Source organism: Puntigrus tetrazona, chromosome 4 (assembly GCF_018831695.1).
Source record: "Puntigrus tetrazona isolate hp1 chromosome 4, ASM1883169v1, whole genome shotgun sequence".
Taxonomy (NCBI): Eukaryota; Metazoa; Chordata; class Actinopteri; order Cypriniformes; family Cyprinidae; genus Puntigrus; species Puntigrus tetrazona.
The window spans coordinates 12,575,211-12,594,792 of NC_056702.1; the positions used below are offsets into that span (position 1 = coordinate 12,575,211).

Genomic DNA, 19,582 nt, shown 5'->3' on the forward strand with positions numbered 1-19,582 from the left:
GTAATAACCTGTAGCTTGTGGAAACTGTAGATTTTTTTTTATCTTAACGCAGCATTTATCAGATCGATCTAATGATTTGTGATGAATTTTTTTATTTTATTTTATTTTATTTTAAAAAACACCTTTTGATCAATCTAACGCCGAACTGCCGAATCAAAACCATTCCTTACTTTCCCAAAGAAATGGATGAAAAACTTTTTTTTCCCGCTCGAATCCCTCCCGTGACCGTTTGTGTTTGGATTTCAAGAACAAGGGCTCTGATTTTGTGACGACAAACATCGCTCGTGAACTCATTAAAGTCGCTCTTTGACTCGAGACGAAAAAAAAAAACCCTGTCTCCTCGACGCGACTTCGCGCATTTTCCTGAATTACAACCTCTGACAAAAGAAACCAGATTAAAAACTTAAAACTGCCGTCATTTGAATAAGAAATTCTCTGCCTCGCTAGCTTTCGGAGAGAGAGAGAGAAAGAAAGAGACAAGACGTGAGCACGTAAACAAACACTCACCCCAGTTAAGGTCTTTATGTTGTGCAGTGCATTCTGGGCCTCCAGGGCAGCTTTCCGTGTGTAGAATGTGACAAAACAGCACCCTGGGAAAACAGACAGAGATGGAGAGAGAGAGAGAGAGAGAGAGAGAGAGAGGTAAGCATTTTAAGCATGCAATAAGCCAAGTGGATTTGATCTTTTTCTTTTCGTCTCACTACCTGCTGAGAGAGAAAACAATCTCACTGCTGTCATACAGATCTCTGCCAAACTACACCGCAGAGAAGATAAGGGACGAGGAAGAGAGAGAGAGAGAGAGAGAGAGCGAGAATGAGAGGAAAGAGGCTAATATTTGATGCTTAATAAACAGCCATATGGAGTGGGAATATTTGGACCAATGAGAGCTGCTGTGGGCGGGGCCTCCCAGCTTGATGCCTCGTTGTTGTTGCAAGCATGACTAAGGTAAAAAAAAAAAAAAAAAAAAAACCTGACCGTGTGTGAAAAATATTTTGTGCTTTCTGAAAGAGAAAGGCAGCAGACGATCAAAAAAAAAAAAAGTATCTATTTATTTATCATTTTAAAAGTGCAATAATTCGTAAATAGTTAAATAAATACGTATTTAAGGTTTGTATAAATATTTAGAAATATTTAGAAACAAATCAATGAACAAGTAAATGAGTAAAAGTTTGCGTGAATCTTTTTAAAAACTTCGATAAAACGCCTACTCGGTTGAATAAAACTGTTTTTACTGAACTGTATTTTATTGTTAACTAAAACTAAGACTGTTACAGTTTTATTAATAGAAATGAACCTGAAATGAAATAAAATATCAGTATTAGATGAAACGATTTCTGACATGACAAGCAATTAAAGTTAAGTTGTAAATATTGCTAACACTAACAATCGAGGCCAAATAGAAGTTAAAAAAATTATTAGAATGAAAGTAATTAGAATTGCACGTACAAAATTATACATAAAATGACTAAAAACACATTCAGTATACTTAAAAATATTGTAATTATTACTACAGTAACACCGATTTTCAGACTGAAAGCTCACCTCAGACTCAAATGAAATATGTAACATTTAATGAATGGGCTTCATTAAGCCCACAAAATTTCACCAAAACCAATCGACCAAATGGCTCTGTCCTTCATCGGAAGACTGAAAATGAGTATATGTACAGTATGCATCCGCACACACACACACGCACACGCACACGCACACACACACACACACACACACACACACACACACACACACACACACACACACACACACACACACACACAAACAAGCAGAGATCACCAGAGAGGACTGACAGAAAGAATCAGCTGGGGACTTTTGTATGTATGTGTGTGTGTGTGTGTGTGTGCGGCTAAAGCAAGCTGAGAGCGCTGGCATGTTTTATTTAGAGAGAAAAGAGAAGAGGAACAAGAAAAAAAAAAATGAGTGAACTGAATCCCCTTTTACTGCCAAGGAGAATTTTGGCAGGATAAACTAAGGACTCACTCGTCCCTGGCAACGGTGCGGTCCAGTCTATGGCCAAAACAACCCTGTTTCCCAGTGTTACACGCACACACACACCAGACACCGGCGAGTGATCATACACATTTAAACTCCCAACATGCCTGAAACATTCCCTGGTCGGTCAACACTGACATTGCTTCTGGCTTGAAGGGGGGGGGCGTTAACACAAAGGTTGAGAGTTCGATCCCGATTAAGTGTGACCCAGGAACTGATCAATCAGCATTGTGCCTCGAGTTACGATACTCACCCCAGGGGTCTCGAAGGACCGTGTTCAGAATCGGCGCAGCATATCTGCTAAATAGGCTTGTAGTATAAAGCTCAAATTGTTCTAAAAGCTGTAAGCTTGAATGTGAGAAGACTTTATGGTGGTTATACAGCAGTAAGCAATATATATATATATATATATATATATATATATATATATATTTTTTTTTTTCATAAATATGCTATGGTTTTGCGTGAAACAACTGTGAAATATTTGATATAAAGGCAGTGTTCACATGCGTTTTGTGTACAGAGATCTGAGTTAATTCCACATGAGCCTAAACACTCCACAGCTACTCTATCTGTAATACTACATGAGCTCATAATACTCCAGGAGTATTAAGTAACACTTCACTACATCGATACTTGGAAGGCACGTACACTTGCGTAAGACTAGAGAAGGTAAAGATTAGAATGAGATTGAGAAATCTGAGGGAGCCACGTTCAAATCTGTTAAAAAGCTGCACACACACACACACACACATATATCATACATATATATATATATATATATATATATATATATATATATATATATATATATATATATATATGATCTTACAGTGCACGCACCAATTTACCAATTTAGCATGTTGCTTTATTGTTGTGTTGCTATTATTATTATTATTATTAGTAGTAGTAGTAGTAGTAGTATAAAGATATTGTACTGTTTGTACAGAATAAATGTGAAATACTGTATAAAACATCATTCAAATATAATGAGATATTTGTAGAATATAATAAATTAAATAATAATGATATACAAATACTGTACTATTGAACGTTTTCAACTGTATTTAATAAATAAAATAATTTTAATGGAAATAATAATAATATTAATAATAATGGCGACATTGCATTTTAGGAAGGGGGTCCCTAACAAGTAAATCATTTTATTTGTTGGTTTATTTTGGAATAAGAAAAAAAAAAATAATATCCACAGCTTAGAAAACATCTGTGCTAAAGGTTATTTTTTTTGCTAATTGAAAAGTGCTTTCATTTATCATATCACTGTTGCTGATTTCCCCATGTTCAGTGTGAAGGGCACTTCACATTCAACCAAAACACACAGATGACGTCTCGTGACTTGATTTTGAATCTCCTCCTCCTTTTCCAGGTCCTTCTAGAACACAGACGCGTCCAAAACCACTAAAACGCTGCCTTTAAAACAACGCTAATGCGCTAATACGAAACAGCCAGCCAACAAGATCGCGCTCGTTCCCGCGTTGTCAGCAAAAGAGAAGGAGACGCGGGCTTTCCGAACTCTGCCAGCGACTCATTCCTTGGCTGTCGACGGCGGTTCGTGTTTAATCGTGTTGCGACATTGGAAACTTTTGACAATCCCAGGCAGGGAGGTCAGAACAGCCATCCTCGAAGTGTTTTCCACATCCGTACGTGGCAGGACTGCTGACGTACGATCTGAAAGCCCATGCCTCACCTGAGATGGATAAGACAGGATGAAACCACGAGGCGTACGACCGCCTCGAGAGCTCCGTGACCGTTTGCACTCGTGCTCAGACTCGTTGACGGACGGATTCTGTAATGTCATACGGCTCGGGTGCATGCTTACAAACCCAGGGCTCGTGTTTGGGTATTTGCACACGTAACGGTAACAGAAAGATGTTTTCCTTTCCTAGCAATGTGCTAGCTGGCATGCTTTAACGATGAATGCGGCGGAGGTGAACGGTCTTTGCCGCCACGCTGAAGAGAGGGGCGGGGTGGGCAGAGCTCATTTGCATTTAAAGGGGAACGCACCCAAATGGGTTGCTGTGAACAGAGCTGTTTGTGACAAAGTAAACACTTTGTACCATTAAGAAATTTTCCACCAAATTAACCAACGCACGTTATAGGCTTTTCACGAAGAATTACACCAACTTGCGCAAAATGGGCATCCGATGTCCCCTTTGACAATGTAAAAAAAGCCCGGTATCAATATCATCAAGTTAGTGTTTTTAAGCATTTTACATTTATTCCAAAACAATAACCCAAGACATTAACAATTTATTTGTGAACTATTCTTTTTAATAGTTCATTTAAAAGAGTTATAAATACTGGTCACAGACACACAGATTTGCTTCACCGTTCACAAATCGTGTTTTTATTGCATTTCAAGTCTTATTTAGTCATAAAGTGCTTACATCCAAGTGTGCGAGCTGTTCGAAGTAGTCTTTCCATTAACGCCATTATATTGTTCATTCAGTCTGATTTGCGGAATGATCACAACACAAGAGGCGGGATTTATCGCACGAACCAATCGCAGCCGAACATGACCAGTCATATTCAACCATATACCGATGAAGGCATTGCCTCCTCTCATTCATTCTCAATTACCCCCCACCAAACTCACAGCATGTTTTACGGACTCTGTTAAAAGTCAGTGGGCTCAGGGGAGGCGAGAAACGAAAACTCTCACTGTAACTTTAACTAGTTAACAGTACCGGTGCCGCTGTTTATTTATTGGGCTGTTACTGTAACATTTGTGTTGTTTTATTGTTGCTCTACCATTTTTTTCTCATCCGATCTTTTGCGTAGACACTGCCTCCCTTGCACCTTCGAATGAAATGCCGCCGCTCCGATACTACTTTTTGCCTTTTCGGTTTAAAGTCAACATTTTTTCCCAAGTAGTCTTTCACAACTGTATGTTCCATCCCCAAAACCTCCGCTTTTCATGATCCAATCAATTCCTGAAGGACAAAACGAACCGCCCTGAGCGTTCTCCATCTCGTTTCGCTTGGAAATGCGTCGGCATTATGGAAGTGTAACAACTTGCTGATCCCGTTTTCTTGTCGACTGTAAATGAAAACGTCTTGAATGCCAATTTTTCCCCAGATTCGGTTTTTGATCTGTTTTACGAGACAGACCGTCCAAAGCCCTAAAGTTATGGACTTAATCCCATGAACGCACACATATCTTTTAGAATACATTTCAATACATTAGCATAGCACGTCTGCATTTGGCCTTAGAGCGCGCGCGCACACGCACAAAAACACACACACACACACTTGTATCATTCTGCGGCTGTGCTACGTGTCCAGGGACTGAAAAGGATGCACACACAAATGCATCCATTCATCTTGTGAGCGTGTAGGCGTGCGTATGTGTGTGTGTGTGTGTGTGTGACGGACTTCAAAGGCAGACAGGAATACATCTTTACTAAAGAACCCCAGCTGCTCAGGGCCATTTAGCCCTGGACCGCTCTCGCATCACTCAATCAACAAGGGACAGTCTGTTTCTATGTGTGTGCGGACCGTTCTAAATTGCAGCCCGGCTCTGATAAACAATTCCTGCTCTTCACCTCTGGGTGCATTTATATTCTACGCCTTCATTCTGGCCTCGCACACACACACGCACACACGCATGGGGCAGGCGGTCTGTGAGGCCGTCTGTTCGGAAGCACCTCCCCGCTGATGCTCAGGCTATGGCGGCCAGGCAGGGACACACGAGGGGAGCGGGACGCGACGTCCCGCGCCGAATCGAAACAGCGGGCTTGTGATGGGAGATTAAACCGCTGAGACCGCAGCTCGGCACAGAAACGCACCCTTGCTGGGATGCGTGCAAGTGCGACCGCTTTTCGGCCGGGTGCCGCTGCCCAATCTGTAATAGACTGCTACATTTCCACACTGAAAAAAAAAAAAAAAAGGTCGGACGTGGGATGACGGAATATCACACTGGCCCCTTAAACCTACAAGTTAGATTGCTTTTATTATAATCCAGTTGCAGGCTGATGCGACAGACCGTGAGGCACGCAAAAGCAGAGCTACTCAATTCACTTACGAAATACATGTAAAGCACAGATTTAATATAATGTAAATATTCATCAATAGTGAAAATGTTTGAAGATCATTATTATTAAGAGATACATGGTATGTGAACAAAAAGAAGCATTCTCAATTTTTTTGTGTTTGTATACGGTGTCTTTAAAATATTTAATACATTGTAACTATTAAAAAATAGATTTAGAATATTGAAATTTCAAATACTGAATTGATGTTAACATTATACAATAAAAAAAAAAAAATATATATATATATATATATATCAGAATATTTTTATAATATAATTTTTGTTCAGTTTTTTAGTAATTTTTTTAGTTTTTTTTTTTTTTTTTTTGTTGGTGCAGGACACTGTAGTTCATAAATGTAAGTGAGGATAGAAAAATAAAATGTGACACATTATACAAAAAAATTATTACCAGTAAAATTTGGGATCAAAAAGTATTCAGACACTTTGACCTGATCATGTTTTGCTTGTTTTTTTTTTCTTTAATTACTAACACGACCTTTTTACTCAACAGACTGAAAAATTAAGCATTAGGAAGATTGGTATTATTTAATTGAAAACTTATGCTCAAACTCAAACTAATTCATTACATACTTTTCTATTAATTGTTATTAATTGTATTAATTGTTAACATTATATTTATATTACTACACGTATTGTGTGAATCGATGCATGCATTTTGTTAAACATTTATATTAATGTTGCATATAATGTAGAAACTGATGCATGCGATGTATTTTATTTTTTAAACGGCGCGTTACTTCAGTTGTTGAAGTTAGTTCCCAAAATGAAGTGTAAAACTTTTGAAAGCTAAATAAACCGCAATGTGTCATGTTAGCTTGTGGGCAGGTTATGTATTATACTAGTCGGTTGCATCAGTGGAAAGTCACGGAAAACTAGAATAAGTGTGTGCGAACTTGAGTGCAATCTCAGGTTATCTAATACTGCGTGTTTATTTGGCTTTAGGACACTTCAAATTGAGTCCGGTTAACTGGCACACTTTTCTTAATATAATCTGCCCATTAATTGGTCATTTCAAAAGGTGCGAAACTGTCCTTATGGGAGGAAAGAAAAAAAATGGAAAACCGAATCCTTTTTTTCGAGAAAATCAGTTCTAATTGGCGGACGCCACGGGGAAAGACAGTGCCAGAGAGACACGCGCGGGAAGTTAACGCTCACCTTGCGACTTTGTTGGTGGAGAAATCTTTCAATGCCGTCTAATTTAACAGCCGGAGTCGCGCGCAGACGACCTTTTCCTAAATGAAAATGGGTTAGAGTGAAGCTGAAGGCTAGCGGTGGCCATTACGGCCTCGCGGCGGTGTCAGAGGCCTTGATGAAGCTGGACCTGAGAGAGGCACTCTAACTGCAGCTAACTGAACTACAGGAGCCACTCATCACCCCGTCTGAAAGCCAATCACACACCTCGGTTCTGCCGGAGATACCCGTCGCAATGCCTATGCGCGCGCGAGAGAGAGAGAGAGTACAGGACTTGAGTAATGCTCTCCCACTCGGTCCTGACTCATCCTCCATAAGAGTGAGAGGATGGGCGGCACTGTGAACGCGTACATGCCATCTTCCTGTCTGAGTGTTAACAACTCGGCAGAACCGAGGTTGACGCCTACGCTTCGGCGCTATTCTGAAACCCAGAGAGCTACCTCGCTGTCTACCGCCTACATAGGCGCAATCGGAACCAAAACTAAACCTCATAAATGACTGATTTGGAACACTGCCGCATTCAAGTCGCGTTAAAAGGATCGTATCCACGAGACGGGCGAACATGAATGCCACCGAAATGTAGTAATTATCAGTCTCAAACTCTTAAGTTCGGATTTTCTGAGTAGCAGGTTTGTAAATGAGAGAATCGAGGAGGAAGCTGCATTGCAGTTGATATTGTTGACTGGTATTAGCTCGCATGCATTAAACCGTTTGTTGAATAAAGCTAAAGCTAAATCGAAAGCTGACCAACAAATGCACCAACTCTGGCTGTGTTAAGGCAGCTACACAAGATTCCAGCGGCACGATGCGACAAAATCAGCCAATCAAAAGCTTGTATCGGGAAGCGAACTGCTTTCGCAACGAAATGGATACATTCGCAAATCGAATTCATAAATATTAAACCTTTTTAACGTACACGTACGTCTTTGCCATGGAATACACTCGTTGCACTCTCAGAGAGTTCGGTTTTAACATATATATATTTGCTTAAATTTATTTTCAAGATCTGAGGTAAACCGTCGCAGCTTTCAGTACGGGTGTAACGTCGAACAAAATGGTATTTAAACTCTCGTTGGACACTCCTAACATAAAAAAACAATCACCTGAGTCTTATCTACTGTCGTAGTTTGTACAATGTTGCGCAAATTTTAATTTAATCGTTTCTAAATTAGGGATTTCATGTGTCGCCGTCACTGCTAGTTAACACAAAAACTCTGATTAGCATTATAGCACTGTTGCCTCGCATGTAGTTAGGACACAGTGTCCGCGTGACGAATCTATATTACCCATCATGCTCTAAATCAGCACATTTGAAATACATATTACCATATTAATTACACACATAGACGCAATTAACATAGAAGGCTTCCATTGTTTTCCTATGCTAGCACGCTAACGTTAATGTTTGATCATTATGCTCTTCTTTTCAAGCTTATAGCGCAAACGATTCTCAAGACCAAGCTTTTTTATTTCACTTTCTTACGTTTCATATGCAATTTTATGAACATTCCGAGTGAATCTTTTTCCAAAACCATATGACGATAACAATTTGAGTTTAAAAAGAAGAGACTTTACAGAATGACATAAAGGCAGCAATGGCTTGTTAGCATGTCGCTAAGCTAATTCTGCGATATTATAAAGCTGCAAACATTACAACTGTTGTTTTATATTTCCAATTAGCTAAAAAATCTGAAGAAATATGGAATATTTATTAACATGTTTTTGCTTTAGTGATCGTTTGGACTGCGCCTGTTGGCAATTTTTGACCATAGCTTTTGAGAAATGGAGAAAAAGAAAGATTAGATGGAGGATGCGAGGCAGAAACAGGCAGACAGGAAATGAAGACGCTAAACAGGAAGTCGGATGCTAACGCATCGCACGTGTGAGCAGGTTCGCATGTCACGGCGTTTGTGATGCAGCCTATTGAGACAGGAAACGCACGCTTACCTTTGCTCTGTGGTGGGTTCTGACTACGATCTCGCAGTATGTTGATCTGGTAGACGGCTCCGTACGGCTCAAACAGCTCCTTTAGCTCTTTCTCGGACCAGGAGCGAGGGATCTGACCCACGAACATCTTAATGGCGTCCGGATCGGGCTGGTCCGAGTGTTCCAGGGCGCCGTTCATCTTCCCAGCTGTACCGTTACTGCAGAGAAACAGAGAGCAAGCGTTAGGAAGCCGTCGACGGCGCTCGTCGTCGTCTGAAAACACCGAAAGATGGAAAGCGAGAGGGGTTGGTCTCCGAGCTCACAGCGAGAGCAAATTTGGGCCGGACAGATCGACAACTGCTCCTCATTAAAACAGGAAGACATGGAGACACAAACCCTGATTAAAATCGCAACAGTGTTATTACACCCAGCGTGTGTGCCGTGTGTGTGTGTGTGTGTGTGTTGTTAGTCCTAAGCAGGTACAATTCAGACTCTGCTCCAGGTTCAGTAAGCTCTATTACCAAATAAAACAGCTTTAATTTGCTCCTCAGTTTGCACAAACAAAGAAAAAGAGCGTTAAAATGGGATTCTATGGGCCAAATGTCGAAAACGCTAAAAAAACATTACGATTAACCACAAAAACCAGTCATAAGGCCTAACGTTTGTGGAACTGATAATAAATAAGCTTTTTATCGATGTATGGTCTGGATAGGATAGTATAAGATTTGGCTGACAAAAAGCAATTTGAAAATCTGGAATCCGAGGCTGCAAAAATAAATAAAGTTGTCCGAATTTAGCTCTCAGCAATGCGCATTACTAATCGAAACTACTTTTTGTTATTTTGAAATCATGGACGTTTAAAGAGGTCGCTTTTTTCCATTCCAAAGGGAGAGATGGACTTTGTTTATTGTTATTTTGTGCCGAATCGAACGCAGGATTTTCGAGTGACTCAAGAACGAAACAAATCATGACACGATAAAATCGTCTGAGCTGAGTCAGGGTGCGTGACGGATCCATGTGACCCCCAGACGCCCATGCCGTCGGTTCAACGAGTTCACGAGGAATTTCAGGCGCTTGTTTCAGTTCCAGATGAAAGCACTCAGAGAGAGAGTTATCGACCCCCGCACTCGCGTTTCCTCTTTTTTTTTTTTTACCGGCTTACAAATAACAAAACGTGTGAACAAGCCTAAACAAACTCAAAAATCGTTGAGTGTCTGCTCGGTTTTAGTTTGGTTTTGCTGATCGAAGGCCAACCTGCCCGCTGCCCTTCGACGGATATGAAAATAAATAAAAGATAAAGAAATAAATAAATGCTTCTATCCTCGGCGAAGAAGCATAATCATTTCCTCATGAGACTAATTATCGCACTAAGCATTCTGTGAGTAAGCCTTCTCCGCCTGCTTCGAGATAACCGTTAAAATTTCTTCCCTTCGAAACGTGCATCACTCCAAGGACATTTTGACATGAATTAAGCACTATTCTCTCCACAAAAGAGAAATGATTACTTTTCTTAGTATATTGTGTTGGTCTGTCAGATTTGAGGAACTAAATCTCACTGGCACAACATTAAAGGGAATATACATATGTGTGTGTGTGTGTGTATATATATATATATATATATATATATATACACACATAGTTTGTTTGCAAAACCAATAACTTGCAATAACAGACCATTTTTATTTATTGTCTTAAATCGCGTTATTTATTGTGTTTATTGTGCATTATTATTTTTATTTAAACAACCATTATTATTTTTTTATATAAAACAACAGTTATGTATATATATATATATATATATATATATATATATATATATATATATATATATATATATATATATTTTAATAGCAAATCTAATCACTGTAATTATGACAATCACAAGTAAAAAAGGAAAAGAAAACTAATTATGAATAAAATACTTAAAATATAAAATGCAAATCCCTTTCTGACTACTGACAAAATATATCGCTTTTCCAGAAATAAATGTCAATTAAATATATTAAAGACAGAACTAATTTTCAATTTCAAAAAGACACATTGGAACAAAAAAAAAAAAAAAAGTTGAAAAAATATTTACTACATTCAGTTAAGGAAACACTATTTGAAACTAACTACACTATTAATGCACATTTTAAAAACTATTTTTTGGAACTTTATTATTCAGCACACAAATAAATTGAATCCATCATGAGGCCTGTGTGTAGATTATTCCGGAATTGTTTCCACACACACACACACACACACACACACACACACACACACACACACACACACACACACACACACACACACACACACGCACACAAAGCACTACACATTTACACATCAGAAGTGGAAAAAGCCATGAAGAACTAACTCGCTCTGCCATTCACAAAGCCTAATTTCTCTTTAAGCCGATGAAGTGATTTGTCATTCCATTCAAAAGAACAAGGCCTAGAGTCAAAGGGCAGCAACCGATAAAAAAAAGAAGGTTAAAGGTAAAGAGTAGAGACACAGACCTCTGGACTCGATTCATCCATCTCTTGCAGAAGGACCCTATTCTCTCTGCGGAGACGCCCAAGTCTTTGAGCGATTTAAAGGACATTTCTGCCTGCGCCGCGGAAAAGCCGCCCTCTCGGGTCGCCACGCCAACCGCCGCTCAGCTACCCCCACCCCAATAAATCCCCCCGGCAGTTACCACAGCGATAAGGGTGCCCCTCGCCGCCGATCAAACAGCAATAACAGCGAAAAAAGCCAGCATGACACAGGCATAGAGGCCGAGAGCCAGAAAGCGACTCCGATGCGGAGAGAGAGGGACGGGACCGCGAGTGTCAGGGTGTTGGCGCGCGTATGCGTGCGCTTGTGTGTCACAATCGCTAATTGTTTCATTCGACAAGGCCCGACTGCAGGAATACAAAGGCACAAGTCACAGGAAGCCTGTAACAGCGTGCCGGAGGACACTCGCACACACTGGGCCGGGGTTAGAAATCGAGGAGCGCTTCTGAAAGCCTTCCATTTTTTGAGAGAGAATAAAAAAAAAATCGAATTTGTTCGGTTTCCGTTAGCTTTTGAACATTCGGATGCGTTCAAGAAAACCGAGATGCGCCGAATCGATCAAAAGCGGCAACAAAAACTAAAATCGTGTCTATATTGAAAATTTGTTATATTATACTGTATTTTTTTTTTTTTACAATATTACTCGGTTACACTTTATTTTAAGGTTTCCTTGTTTTACCGAAATGACGCTGGCGTTCACTACGTCGCTCGAAAGCGGCGTCCGTCTCACTTACGTTTATCATTTACGCATACGCCAAAACCCGGAAGCAGGCTAAACGGTGAACTCAATTCCTCACAGTTCCCGAGGAGGGGAGCCGTCGACGGTTTAAACGCGTTGTCCTTTATTTGGACCATCCTTCTTTCACTCCTCCGTGCTGACGAGGTGGAAAGAGAAAGAGCCAGGCGCAAGGTGAAAATAAAAGTGTGTGTGTTTGTCTGTCTGAATGTAAGTCCTGAGGCTCAGATTAAGTTGTCAAGTGGATCCACTCCTGCCATAGCGTTCTTTCTCTCTCTCTCTCTCTTTCTTTCTATCCACTTCCCTCTCAATTTGAGTCAATTGTCTGCCTTAATGGCTTAACTAGACCTTCCATCAGCCTGGGATGCTCTTAAGGTGTGTGTGTGTGTGTGTGTGTGTGTGTGGATTGCTGATGTAAGGAACTCTGATGGTCCGCAGGCTCACGCACACACACTTTCCCTCACTCATGTACTTACAAACAAGCGCAATAACACTGCAAGCCACCGAGACAAACATTTATGCTTCTAAAGACAGGGTGGACGTTAATATAAACATAAATGCGACATAGCAAATTATGATTGGAGATACAGTAATGGTTGGGCTGAGGTTATTTCACGCCTGAGCAGAGTCCATAAAGGGCTTACGACGCTTTAAAATATGGCGTATAGTTAAATATATATATTTATTTTAATTTATAGATTTTATATGCATGCTTTAACAAATAAAAAAAAAACCAAACATAATATATATATTTTTAATGTATTTTTTTATATTGCGTTTTACACTTTTTTCATGCATATACTATTATAAAAATATTTTTCTAACATTTTTAGTGTGTGTGTGTGTATTTTTACATGTTTAAATGAATTTTGTATTTTTTTTGTGGTTTTCCAAAAATGGTTTCGTTTGCCATACATTACATTTTAACATGTTACGAGCAATCGCTGCGACAACTGCGTATATTTTGCGCCAAAAACATGTCAACATTTGCGTTATTTAATGATTATCGATGATTCGCAACGCATCTACAGTAACAGAAAAAAAAAAAAAACACAGTTTAAACACACACACACACAAACACAGTGGGCCGATAAAGAGAGGAAAGTGAGCAAAAAAAATAAATAAAAAACGCAAGAAGACTGTGAAAATGAAACTAATTTGGATACAAAATCCCTCTTCCACCCATTCCACACACATTAGTTGACAGGCAGCTGGGGGGGAAGTCGCAAACCTGTAATTTCCTCGGTTTAAAAAAAGAGCGCAGCTGACAAGTGTGTGCATGTGTATGTAAGCAGGAGAGAGCGAGAAAGAAGGGGAAAAAGTGATTTTTATTTATTTTTCCCAATCATCGCTAGAAGTTAACGCCGCCTGTCTGACAGCTGTGCTGTCGTATCTCTCTCTCGCTGGCGACAGGTGATGCTTTAATTCCACTCATCAGTTAAGCTTTATGATCCTAATTAATCTCATTGGTCATAAAAACAAGGCGTTCTGCTCCGAGCGCTGAAAAATACTCGATCCATCCACACTTAATAGGGAAGATTTATCTCCGTTCCTCCATGGTTCATCTACCGCTTTATGTCTTTCTTTCATCGCGTCACGATTCGGGGCTTGTCGGTCGCGTTTATGACGGCGAAACCGTCCGTTCGGTGACCCCGTGCGTCGAATGTCAGATTTGTGGTCTTCTAATATATCTATGTGGTTTTAGGACGCGAAAAAAAAAAAATTGTGAGTACGCACAAACGATCGAATCGTACGTTTTTGGTCATCATGCAAGCAAAAGTACGTAAGTTTAAACATCGCCTCCTTTTTTGGGGTTTACGGGTGTCTCTGGATCCACGAAGTAGCTATTCTGAGAGTTGTAGGCCTTTTGAGGCGTTCGAATCGTTCAAAATCAATCTTTTTTTTGTGCCATCGCATTTGCGAAACGTGCAAATATTTTAATGGAACATATATTTTTGTCCATCGCAAAGTGTTCAAACTGGCGAAAATAAAATAAAAATTCAAAATCCAAAATAAAAGTGCAAAATAGTCCCGTCAAAACGGTTCATCGCAATTAATCGGGTACCAGCGTATACAAATAGTACGGCCATATGCAACGCTGGGCGTCATAGGCACATACAAGCATGTTAGGTTTTAGCGTTTTTACGTTATATCACACTACGTTACGTCGTATACACTGAACAGGCATCGCAGGCTGCATTTAAACCACGTGTATATTAGTGTTACATTTTGCATAGGCCCATGTAAACGTTTTTATGCACCGTGGTGAAGATTCGGGGTGCTCAAACGATCTTTTTATTTCCATTATCAAAGCATTGTTAGCACGCTCAACTCTGTCGAACCTGTCAATCTCTCTCACGAGTTACAAAAACGCTGTCTAAGTAGGCAGCATCCTCAAAGGATCCCGAACCGCCAACGATGAGCATTTGTCCTTTCATACGTCCTGACCAAGATGGATAGATTTAACCACACACACACACACACACACACACACACACACACACACACACACACACACACACACACACACACACACTCGCACATCAAGGTCAGCGAGGCACTGTGACTTCAGGAAGATGCTTCCTGTCATCGCGCTCGTCAAGAGATGTCAAACTCCGACTATATTTAGAACACGATCACCTAGGACAAACCGTTTCCTGTAAACATCACACGCAAAGCACAAAGCAGAGATGCGGGCGGAAAAAAAAAAACACGGCCAGCTTAACTGCGAAGAATGACGGGCGTCGGGGCGCATGTGTGAGATGTACGAAAGCGCTCTGTTAATCACTCCACTTGTTAAAAGTGCGAAGGGGGGGGGCTCTAGAAGTTTCCATGGTAACTCTTGAAACGCGAGGCGCCGATGTGATAAATGTCACACTTGCTAATGAAGCGGCGAGCTGGAGAGATGCTGTCTTTCGGCGCTAACGAGGAGACGCAAGCCATAAAAAAAAACACAATAATAACAGCCTCGTTTTATCGAGAAACATTTTTAACTCGCTCCATAAAAACCGCATTACTTCAATTCGAAAACGACAGGCCCGCCAGAGCTCTTACAGACACACATTATTTCTAAACGGACTTAAGCTAAAACAAAAGAAAAGAGATGGAATAACGCTAGGCTCTGAACGGTTTTATTGGCTTTTTCATTGCTGGTAAATCTTACAAATGACAGGAAATCAAAATTGACCTTATTTGCTTTCTTGATGAATGCCCCTCGTCTCGTTGCGCGCGTTTCGTCGTCGCCTAATGTTGTGAAGAACAAAAAAGTGTTTTTTTACAATGTCTTTCCTCCTTTAAAACTTTGGAAACCTTTTCTTTCGAAGCGGTTCAGGGCAGTAAAAAAATAAAAATAAAAAATTATATATATATATATATATATATATATATATATATATATATATATATATATATATATATATATATATATATATATATATAATTATTATTTTTTTAATATATATAATATATATAAAATATATATTATATAATTTTGCGATGCGTAAAGTTAGTGAGAAACGTTACCATTATTACTGTTACGTTTGATTTGATTGCTTTAAATATCGTAAAGCGTTTCATATTAGTTTTATGCAACAATACGTAATTGATTTCAGTCAGAGAAGTGTCGCAGTGAGGAAAGCGTGTATTTATTCAACATAATAAATCATTAAAGTCGTTATACATAATGGAATTGTCATTTATCGTTAATGTGTATGGCGTTTAATCACAAACTCAATGATAAACCTGATCGTTAGGAACGGACGATAATTAAAACGTACCGACAGAAAATATCCATCAAACCAATAACGCTTCAGAACACGGGAAAGGTATTTTTTAAAAATAAATAAATAAATAAATCCTAGGTATTTTGTTTTTGGGTGGGATTAAGGAACATGGTCGTTCCGTGCTTCCAGTATGCTAATGGTAGCGTGCTAATTAGCGGCTAGCTTAAAATAAAGTGTTAGCCCAATTATTATCCCGTTCATTCCGACGCCGTTCCGTCGCACGAGCTCAAGCCTTGAAGTGTGCATGTGCACGGGACTCCCGTCCTCTCAGTAGCGCTGAAACAAAGCATCCGTGTTTTCTCGCGAATGTTTATGGACTGAAGTGCTTAAGAGGAACAGTGCTCCTCGAACGACACTACGCGCCGCGCACTTAAACTCACAGCTCCGCGCACTTTTGCTGCTGAAAGCGGCTTGAGTGGAAATCTGAGGCAACGGTGTGACAGGATTGCCAAAATCCTGCCAACGCAACCCCATTTTTTTAAAAATATATATATATTTTTTTTTTGATTGCCTCCCTGTTGCTATGGAAACCGGGTGGAGCCGGGGACGAGCGACCGGGCCGTCCGTACAGAGGAAGAGGATGCTGCGTTATGGGCTGTCATCCGGTACTAGAGGGGTCTGACTCGGGGATCGGCATGCATGTCGAGCTGTGTGTGTGTGTGTGTGTGTGTGTGTGTGTGTGTGTGTGTGTCGCTGGCAGGCAGACAGCAGGTGCAGAAGGTGGAGTATATCAAACATCAGGAGCGATCATAATGACCAGGAGTTGGACCACCATCAAACTTCTACAGGTCAGCACATCCTGGCCCGCGGCTCACCTGTGTGTGTGTGTGTGTGTGTGTGTGTGTGTGTGTGTGTGTGTGTGTGTGTGTGTGTGTGTGTGTGTGAGAGCATCTGGACGCCAGGTCCTTCATCTGACAACACCCCATATGCTCAACTTTCTCGCTCTCAATTCTTCTCTATCACCCTTTTATTCTCCCTTACAGTCCATAAATCCTTTATATAACACCTAAAACTGGAAGTTCAAAACGTGGGATGCATTCCAGACTAATGGAGCGTGTTAATTTCGGTTAAAAAAAAAAAAAAACAGTTATTATTTATGCGCTTCCATTTGGACCCCGGTGGTGCAAATATTACACACTTCACCTTCGCAGACACTTTCATTAAAGACTTTTTTTTTTTGTTTAAATAAATGGCATTTTAATTAAAACGTATTACAAATATTAGTATTGTTTTCTTTAGTATGTGGGTCAATGACAAATTAGAGTGACTGGGATAGAAGGACGGATCTTTTAAAAATCGACATTAAAATATGTCAAGATCTTTGTATTCATTTTGTATATTAAAAAAAAAAATTCTAATGACTAATGAATGTAATGTGGTGTAATTATTAAGTAAATAGTAACAAATATTTTGTTTACACCTCAATACATGTACAAATCTTCATTTATACTTTGAATTATTTATTTCATTTATTTATGTATTTTTTATAACAATTGAACAAATTATCAAGGTGAAAAAGTATTTTTACACAAATTATGTGTGTTATAATACGACCTGAATTCCACAAAGGTTGGGACTTTTTTCAAATTTAAATTAAATAAAAAAACTAAAAGATTTTCGAATCACATGGGCGAATATTTTATTCACAACAGAACGTAGAGAATGTAACAAATGTTTAAATAGAAAAATTTAACACATTGACTAAATAAGCTTGTTTCAAATTTGTCTTAGAGTCTCAGAAGTAAAGATGGGCAGAGATTCTCCAATCTTTGAAAGAGCGCGTAAAAAGATTGTAACGATTTAAAAAAGAACATTTCTCAACGTCTAATTTCAAAGGCTTTACAAATCTCATTATCTATCTATCTATCTATCTATCTATCTATCTATCTATCTATCTATCAATCATCTATCTATCTATCATCTATCTATCCCTCTATCTATCATCTATCTATCTCTCTATCATATATCTATCTATTATCTATCTATCTCTCTATCATCTACCCATCTATCCATCTATCATATATCTATCTATCTATCTGTCTATCATCTATCTATCTATCTATCCATCGATCATATATCTATCTATCTCTCTATCTAGCTATCATATATTTATCTATCTATCTATCTATCTATCTATCTCTCTATCTAGCTATCATATATCTATCTATCTATCTATCTATCTATCTATCTATCTATCTATCTCTCTCTCTATCATCTACCTATCTATCCATCTATCATATATCTATCTATCCATCTATCTCTCTATCATCTATCTATCTATCTCTCTATCTATCATCTCTCTCTCCCTCTCTCTATCTATCTATCTATCATCTCTCTCTCTATCATCTATCTATCATCTATCTATCTATCATCTATCTCTTTCTCTCTCTCTCTATCATCTATCTATCAATTAACAAAATATGTCAAACTACATGAACTGCGTTTCTTTCAAACAGACATGCATTCGAAACGTGTATTCAAGTACTCCTATGCACAGATTGTACCTTTAATCTGTTTCTGAATAAATTTGCACACGCAAACAAACAAAATGAGCCTCATGTCACCGACCCATGCGGTTTCCCCCCCACGCCTCCCCGTTTACCCCTCTCCAAACTCTTTTCCCAAACCGAGAGAAGATTCTTTGCCCGAAAACCCTACCGACTGCCGAGCACAAAAGAAAACATTTGATTTGCTCCAGTGACGCGCGGAGTTAAATTACTCCTGTTTGCGAACCAAACCACAATCGCATGCCTTCAATCGTCTGCAAAACGCAGAACAGATGAGCTGTCTTTCCTCGGAGGAAGAGAGTGCCACCCTCCCCTCCGTTCGGTCATGTCTTCCTCTCGGCAGGTGCTCCCGATTCTTAGGACATTCAGACCCCTCCAGATGCCTTAATTAGTCCGGGCCCGACTTCATCGCGGCTCGCCGAATGCAACGAGGATCGTTTAAAAACCGAATGGGAACGGTCTCGAGCGCGTTGGTTTAATTCGAAACGTCAATAAACGAAATGAACAAAGCTTGCGCCCGTGCTGTGCAGTAGCGTGTATTTCCCCGGGCGTCGTAGCTGTATCAGGCCGGTGAGTCACGGCAGGATTAGCCAACGCCGTGAGCTAGTCTTTCACGGCCCTTTTGTTCTTCCACCCTCCGCTTTTAATTCCCTTCGTCTGTCACCGGTGCCGAGGAGGCGCGTCGACGACAAAATGGCGAATAAAAAACGCGCGCTAACCGCCAGTCAGCGTCTTCGCCCGAACTTTCAGAAGCGTCAACGAAACGCGCGTTCTCCCACGATGCCGTTTATTAGGGAGGAGTGTGAAAATGTTTCATTAGG

The 19,582-nt window shown here is 39.8% G+C and overlaps 1 protein-coding gene across 27 annotated transcripts in view; it reads right to left on the minus strand.

Moving 5' to 3' along the window:
* Positions 1-19,582, minus strand: part of celf2 (cugbp, Elav-like family member 2) — a 132,415-nt gene that overhangs the window by 36,154 nt on the left and 76,679 nt on the right. For 26 of the 27 annotated variants that reach the window (XM_043236487.1, XM_043236482.1, XM_043236504.1 and 23 more), the window contains 2 exons: positions 9,220-9,416; positions 508-590 (listed from right to left, as the gene is read on the minus strand). In XM_043236487.1, the coding sequence (XP_043092422.1) occupies positions 508-590; positions 9,220-9,416 (280 nt within the window). Of the gene's footprint in view, positions 1-507; positions 591-9,219; positions 9,417-11,699; positions 11,856-19,582 lie in introns of those variants that run through there. The other variant, XM_043236488.1, reaches the window with a different exon arrangement.